General features: G+C 43.8%; 1 protein-coding gene across 1 annotated transcript; it reads left to right on the forward strand.

The window, feature by feature from the left end:
* Positions 1-1,300: 1,300 nt before the first annotated feature.
* On the forward strand, positions 1,301-2,743 carry LOC309826562 (calcitonin receptor-stimulating peptide 1-like; the record flags this gene model as incomplete). Its single annotated transcript, XM_082660812.1, has 3 exons — positions 1,301-1,386; positions 2,148-2,285; positions 2,584-2,743. 3 exons carry the CDS (start codon positions 1,301-1,303, stop codon positions 2,741-2,743), a joined length of 384 nt encoding a protein of 127 aa, XP_082516938.1.
* Positions 2,744-8,446: the final 5,703 nt, after the last annotated feature.

The raw sequence follows: 8,446 nt of genomic DNA on the forward strand, positions 1-8,446 counted from the left end.
TTCTGGACGCAAGTGATGACACAATCCTTCTGGGGCTCAGATCCTTCCCCTCATTGGCTGCTGGACCACCCCAGACCCAGAGCAGCGGGAATAAGAGCAGCTGCTGGTGTTGGGAGGCATCAGACGCACTGCCCAGCTCGAGTGTCACTGCCACTTCTGCCACCGTGCCATCGCCTGAAGCCAAAGCTACTGCCACTGCTCCCTCCTCTGCTCCAAGCCACCTGGCTCCTGCTGCCAGGTAAGCCTGGAGATTCCTGCTTAGCTGGGATTCTGCTTTTCTCTCTCTCCCCTCTCTTCCTTCTCTCTCTCCATTACTTTTTCTTAGCTGATCTCTTCCAGTCTCAAAGGCTCTGTCCACTTCTGTCTAGGTCATTTCACACAACCTGCATTACTCTGCAATGCATCCCAGGCGTCTTCCACAGGTAACACTGGATGGTCTCAGTTCACGCACTCCCTGCTTCACTCTCCCCGCGCTGAGGCGGGCTCCAGTTTCCTTTCCCGAAGCACACGTGCTTAGGTCAGTTTGGGATGCTGGAGCTCCCCTGGCACTGCAAGCAGATCTGGATGCAGGAATAGTTTTGTGCAGATGGTGCTCTCACGGATCACGTCTTGTGCCTAGCGGACCGCGGGAAATGCTTCAGAACCTGGGCCAGCGCAAGCGGGAGCCAAATAGGTGCAGTGACTGAGGGGCAGGCAGCCTTTAAACGCAAGCCCCCGTTGCGGGTTCTGGGAACTTTTTTCCCAGTTTAAGTCCTGGGTTCCAATTTGAGACCCTTCCAGCTAGATTCTTACAGGGCATTCTCTACCAAAGTGTGGAGCAGCTGAGCAGTAGAATGTGGTTCTTCAGTTTCTCAGGGATTCCAACGGCAGAAATTTGTCCTCGGTAATCCCCTCCCCCCTCCATGTATGTGCAAAAGCCCGGCACCAGGAGGACAGCTCTGGGTTGCACAGTGGGAAAAGCTGTGGTGACAGGTACTCGGACTCTGTCCTCCAGGAGTCCTGGCCAACAGGTTGTATGTGAGAGTGAGTGGAGTGATGGGGCGGGGGTTATAGACTAAGACCTCACCCAGTTGTCCCACTAGGTTTCTTTGCTAAACCAAGCATGCTGCAGCCTTACTGGATCTTCCAGCAGTCCACTTGGTAGAGGAGGAAACGATGGTGAAGTGGAGTGACATGTCCAGCCTGAAGCTGGACGCCCGGGAGTTAGGGGCAGAGGCAGGAGCAGAGCCTGGGTCTGTGGGCTCATGGAAGTTGTTTTTCTCCAGGTGCTGATGTTATTCTTCCCTTGCAGAGAGTCGTCATGGTCTTCTGGAAGTTCCCCCCCTTCCTGGTCCTCAGCATCCTGGTCTTGTACCAGGCAGGCGTGCTCCACTCATCGCCATTCAGGTGAGACAGCCCTGCCAGAAGCGCTCCCACCTCCCTCTGTCCCTGGATCATAAAATTCTGTTCTCAGTTGTGCTGTGCTGAATGTGGCTCTTGGTGGGGTTGTGGGTGGGGGGGTGGTTGTGGTAATGTATGAATGTAAACGTATATATAAGTTTATCATAAACTGTTTATGAGACAAAAATATGTAGCACACAGTGTACAAACACACATAAGATATACAGTACTGGTTATTGTAAATTTCATATAACATTGCTTTTTACCAAATATTTGTATTTTTAGCAAACCTATTTACTAATATAACCGCAATTTGAGAAACAGATTACATCCTATCTTCTAACCTCTTTGCCAATAAATTTGTTATTTGTTATTAAATCTGATATGTTACCTATACATTTAATTTCTCACCCTCAAATTACATTAAAGTGAAATGATTTTCAGATTCAAACTATCATTATCACTTAATTTTTAATAATGGCTGTATTTAACACTAAGCTCATAAAATTCTTGAAAATCTAACCACCAGCTTTCACAAGCCTATATGATCCACTTGGAGCAAACCACTTCTTTTAGGTCACACCAGAGCCTAAATCCTGGTGAAGCAGAATTTTTGGATGGATACTGACCTCATGCTCTGTCCATTGAGAGGTGGGGCAGCCACATCCTCAGGGGAAGTTGCAGAAACCAGGAAACCTGGCTGCTTATCCTGGGGAGGGGGTAGTCAGGGGCTCAAAGCCTGTATTGGGCTTGCTTCCCCTCCCTAGGTTGGCTTTTGATAGTCATTTTGATCCTGCTACACTCAATGAGGAGGAATTCCGCCTCCTACTGGCTGCAATGGTGAATGACTATGAGCAGATGAGGGCCCGTGAGCTGGAGAAGGAGCAGAAGACACGGGGCTCCAGGTGAGACTCCCTGCCGCACCCAGCACAGGGCATCCGCTTCCTCCTTCATGCTCAGGAAAGCATATCCCAGAGGCACCTTTGGGTTTTCTGACACCCCTGGAAATGTGTATGGGGAGTGATTGTGGCATTTTCCCTAATGGCCTATGATTTTCTGCTGTGATGACCGTTTCTAGCAGAAGTACTTAAGGTTTATTGGTGCCTCTGAGAGCAGTAATTTTCCATGATGATCCTGTGGGGCAGCACCTGCACTCAAGCTCTCACTAACAGGTTTTTTCTTTTTCTCCATCCTGCAAATCAGCATCACTGCCCGGAAGAGAGCCTGCAACACTGCAACCTGCACGACCCATCGGCTGGCAGGCTTGCTGAGCAGATCTGGGAGCATGGTGAAGAGCAACATGTTGCCCACCAAGATGGGCTTCAAAGTCTTTGGTGGGCGTCGCAGGAACTTTTGGATCTGAGCAGCGAAATGATTCTAGGAAGAAGGTGACTGCCCTTTGTACTGTCAGGTGGGAGGATAAATGACTGGGTATTGCGGGGGTGCAGTCCACACTCTAATCCTCTGTGGGTTCATATGGGTGAAAAATCCACAGGGGAAGGCACCCACACCAGTGTCTGAAGAAGGAACAGACAGTCCCAACAGCTGAAACCCCTAAAACTTGGATTCATTTCTCTCTGTTTTTCCAGTTTCTCCCTGTGCCACTGAGATCCTTCAGGAAATATAGATCCTATTTATTTAAAACACAGTTCCCTGGGTTATAATTGTGATTATCCTAGCATTTGAGTTTGAAAGGTAATTACCCTATCCTTTTGGAGGATACTCTACAGTGTCATATACATCTGAATTCAGAGTATAGACTTGGGTTCAAATCCTGTGTCTGTCCTCTACTAATTATACGACATGGCCTAGACCCTCTCTGAGCCTCAGCTTCCACATCTAACTTGAAGGCAACAATAGTATCATCAATATAAAAAGTAATTGGGATAATACATGACAAGAGCCTCTTAACTAGTAAGTAATAGCTGTTACTTCTTTTTTCTCCTAGGTCGCTATGAAGCTGAACTCTACTTCTTTTAGTTTGCAATGAAAGCAACTTACAAAAAAAATAGCCTAGAAGACACCCATGTATGCATGCTTCTTGACATTGAAAACACTTCTTTTGTTTGAAATAAACTAAATGCAGAATAAAATCATTGCAGCTACCCAGTGTTCATCTTTTTTATCAATATATTTGATTCTGTATTCAATAAATATGACGCATATCTCACTGGCTTATCTGGTAGAAAATCTGGGCCCTGTCAGCCAACCTGTTGGCTGCTCTGCTAAACCTCAGGGGCACATGAAATCGCTGCCTTGTGGGTGTCTGGAGATGCCTAGTAATGCTGAGCCTCAATGGAACTCTCTCTTTAAAGAAATGTTCTCATTTGTGCACTTCATCAAGATAAAAAATGTATTTTCAATACATTTAAAAGGAGTGTTGCTGCTATTTATGCTGTTTATCCCATGAGAACCTCAGGGACCTGTGACACTTTGTTGACCAGGCTGGCTCAAACGAGGCAATGATACCATGTTTGGGGTGGATCCTCGGTATCCTGTATCCTCAGTGTCTAGTGAAACACCTTTACTGGAATTAGAACCCTGTGCATCTCAAAGAGATATTCACATTTATTTTCAGAGAGTGCCCTGGTCCCCAGCCCCAGAAGTTATCTGTTCTCTTCTCCTTGACTCAGGTTTGCCCTTACCCATCCCTGCCTTTCCTCCCAGCAGCACCCCTTCATACACCCCATAGCCTGAAAAGCCCGTTAGAACAACGGCTCACAGTTTGAAAGGGAATCACACACTGGCAGACCTGGAAAGATAATCAGATGCCATCTAATCCAACTTTTTACTCTCTGTTGTGCAGAGAAGAAAAGTGCGTTGCTCAGGTCCTGCAATAAGTTTAACAGAGACATTCCTATATTTAACAAATAATCATTGAGTGTCTGCTATATGCTTGACCCTATTTGAGCTCCAGGACCAGAGCAATGAACAGAACAGACAAAACCCCCTGCATTCATGGAGCTTATATTCTAACTGGGGGAGATTGAGGTGATACATGCTGTAGAATCGGAGATGCTTAGTATTAGAAGGAATCTGGGATGTCATAGGATGTAAAGGCTTATTTGATATAGGAATTTCACAGCATCAACATCCCTGGCATCTGTTGGAAATGCCGGTGACCAACTGCTGACTATAACTTCCAAGGTTACTGGGCAGCCAGTTTTACTGGTGGACAGTCAGTTAAGTGGGATTCTTTAATTGGAAAAGTCATCCCCTTCTACTCACTGACTTTATTATTTCCTCAGAAGCACACAGAATTATGACCCTTGCTTCCATTCAGTCTGTATTCAACACAGTAGCCCAACTTTAGTTGCAAAGGTAGATCAGACCATATCTCCCTTAGGTACAGAATACTCCACTGAGTCCCCATCTCACAGAGTAAACACCTGGGGCATTGCAATAGCTTACAAGGTCCAAGTTCATCTTCCCTTCCTCTCCTCTCACCACCTCACACTGGCCTTCTTACTACCCCTCATTCTGTATCCACCAGCACCGACCCCCTCAAGTGTTTGCACCTGCTGGTACCTCTCTGCAGAATGCTCTTATCCCATGGCCCCACCTCCTCCAGATATTTATTCAAATATCACCTACCCTGGCTAACCTTTCTGATACTGTCCCTCACCTGCCAAGCCACCCTAACCCTTCTTTGCTTTTTTCTTTTTACCTCTTTGCTACTTACTACCTACTATCATAGCATATATTTTAGTTAATTTATCATATGTATCCCATCCTATGTAAACAATGTTAAGTTCCAAATAGATAGGAATATGGCTATTTTGTTCATTGCTGAATCCCCTACACACTGAACAGTATGCCTGGCACAAGGCAGCATTCAGTAAATATTTATTAAATGAGGAGTTAAGTCTTCTTCTCTTTTGTGTTTGTAGTCAACTCTCTGGTTCCCTCTGGGTCTGAGGTACTACATGATCTGAGTCATATCATGTCTCTGCTCTCTTGCAAAATAACCCATCGCTTGTTTCACTCCCAGCTTCCTCAGGGTCTTTGCACTTATTTATTTTTAATTATTTTTTTGCTTAAAATGCTGTTCCCCAAAAGTCTGCATGCCTGATTCCCTCCCTTCCTTTAGAACTCTGACGAACCACCTCAGAGAAGACTTTCCTGACCACCATATACAAAAGTACATTCCTTCTCAGATTACTCTCTATCACCTGATTATTCAGCTTAATTTTTTATTCATAGAACTTACCACTATCTAAAATATTATATATTTATTATTTTTTCTTTTTTTGTCTATGTCCTTCCACCAGCATGTAACTCTATGAGGGAAGTTACATGTATCCTTGGCTATATCCCTGGAACTTAGAAAATTCCATAGAACATGATAGGCACTCAATAAATATTTGTTGAGTTAATAAGTAAATTATGAAACTATGTAATGCTAGGATTTCGTTCTCTGAGTTCATCTGTAACCACTGACATGTTTACAAGATATAAAGATTGCATATTTAAAATAGTCTATAGCTTTTGTTTTGATTTTCACTTTGACTCAGAAGTTGTATAAAAGAGTATTTTAAAATTTAGAATAACTTTTAAAACTATGCTTCACTTATTCAGTTCCAGGTTTTGCACTGAGGTTTGAGAAAGTAGTATCTATTAATTTTTGACTTGGGAAATTAATTGAGATTTTTCTATGAGGTTTATTATATGATACTTTCCCATAAATGATTAAGAGATTAAAAAAGATTAAAAGCAGCCTTCCAGGTCAAGTCACCTCTATGCTACAGGAAAATAAGCTAGGCCCTTTATTTTCCAAGAATAAGAGGCCAGGAAAACCCCACAGACACGATATCCCATTCCTTCCTTCTGCCATAAATGCCTTTCTCATTCTTTGCCTAACCTAAAAATCCACTGATGTTGTATTCTTGGTTCTAGGCTCTAATGGCAGTTGGCATTCCCATCGAGGGATCAGGGAATCATACATCAAACCTCCAGGAGCCTGACGCCTAAATAATGATCACATGTCTCTTGGGAGCACGGGCACATTAGAAAGTTTCTCCAAGTTCAAGCAGTGAAGTCCCGGGGCTCACGTGCATCTTCCATGTGTTAACAATTCCCTATTGCCTGCCCAACCTGCATACATCATTAAATACTGGATACAGGTTATAAAAATAAAGTGGGTTTTTTCAGGTGGGCTTTAATACAATCCTCACTTAATTAAAAGCCTTGTTGTTTGGTTATTGTCAAAGGGATCTAGTAGAAGTATCTAAGGGTTGGGGCTCAAAGTTCAAGCACCAACTTCAGGATTTAACTGCATCCTAACCAATAACCTGTCAAGGCCTGGAGTTATGTGATGCAAAGCAGTCCGTTTCCCACCTCTACTGGAGTTTCACCAAATGTGACAACAGTTCGCTCAATAGCCCCCCTTGCTCTGTAGCACATATGAACAGGAATATTGAAGAACACAAACTGGAAGTTGCTAGAGGAGGAACATCTGATACTTGAGATTTCAATGCAGCCAGCCATACAGGTTGTAGATTCAGGGAGGCACGATTCTCAAGAAGAGGGACAGAGGATGGCACATGATATAAAGAGTGGTCTCCTCACCCCCTGCCCCACACCCCACTAGATGCACTCTCTTTTCAGGCACTCTGTTACCTCCCCTCTATTTAGCCACTTTCGGGCTCTGGCCCACCTGCTCTGGGCGACTTCCTCAGTGCTCCAGCCCACGGCTGCCTCTTTCTCCAAGCCCCAGCATTCACTGTCCTTGCCAGTCAGCCCAACATTTACTTATTATGGTAGGTACAATAAGGACCCCTGCCCCCAGACAACCACATCCTAATCCTTGGAAATGCAAATTTGCTACTTTACACAGCAAAAGAGACTTTAAAGATGCGATTAAATTGAGGACTTTCAGATGGGAGACTACCCTGGATTATCCAGGTGAGCCCAGTAAGATCACAAGGCTCCTTCCAAGTAGAAGAAGGAAGCAGAGGTTGGAGTGAGGTAATGTGAGAAGGACTCAAGTTGCTATTACTGGTTCTGAAAATGGAGGAAGGGGCCATGAGCCAAGGAACACGGGTGGCCACTAGAAACAGGAAATGGGAAGGACATGGATTCTCCTCTAGAGCTTCCAGAACGGACACAAACCTGCCAAGATTTTAGAACAGTGAGAGCCATGTTGGACGTGGGACTTCTAGCTACAGAAGTGTAAGTTAATAAGTCTGTATTGTTTTACGCCACTAAAGTAGTGATAATTTGCTATGGCAGCAATAGGAAAACAATGCTTATTCTCTTTTATTGTTCTTTATTTTTATTTATTTATTTTAAAATTGAAGTATAGTTGATTTACAATGTTGTGTTAATTTCAGGTGTACAGCAAAGTGATTCAATTATACATATATATATATATTTTTTTTTCAGGTTTTTCCCTTATAGGTTATTACAAAATATTGAGGATAGTTCCCTGTGCTATACAGTGGGTCTTTGTTGGTTAATTATTTCATTTGTGTGATTCTTACCTCCCTAAGAGACCATAATCATCCTAGGAAATTGGTCTTATTCATTTCTTCTTTCTTTTTCAGGCTCGATTAGATATATGCTTTAGGCTATAGGTGAACTCTCCAAGCAGACCCATTACAAAGCATGTGCTGACAACTTGGAGAAAGCATGGCATCCATGCAAGGACTAGGAGTCAGTTGTAGATCCATTTTCATGACAAAGAGAAAAATATGGTTCTGCCAGTCCAGGCAGCAAGCTTTCTCTCCCCTCTCCGAGGGCACTATAGCATCCTTTAGTGTCAGAGATAAAAGGGCAAGGTATCTGTTCCCCTCTTCCTCCTATCTATTTTGAAAATCCTCCCCTCCTCATATTGAGCAGCTGGTGGTGGGAGAAGCCTTTTCTAACTGCATCACTTAAATAGAATGACTTTCCTTACTCCTTCATGTTGACCCCTTCAGCTGTTCTTTCAGTAGACAATGGTACCTTCCAGGGCAAATGGAGGAAGCCAAGTAGTAAGTATCTTGGTGTTAAATAAAGATACTGTTAAAGATAGCATGAAGTTTACAGCAAGTTTGTAGAATGTCAGAATTAGAAAGAAACTTCA

The sequence above is a fragment of the Grampus griseus genome (genome assembly GCF_964374135.1).
Source record: "Grampus griseus genome assembly, chromosome: 8".
NCBI classification, from domain to species: Eukaryota; Metazoa; Chordata; class Mammalia; order Artiodactyla; family Delphinidae; genus Grampus; species Grampus griseus.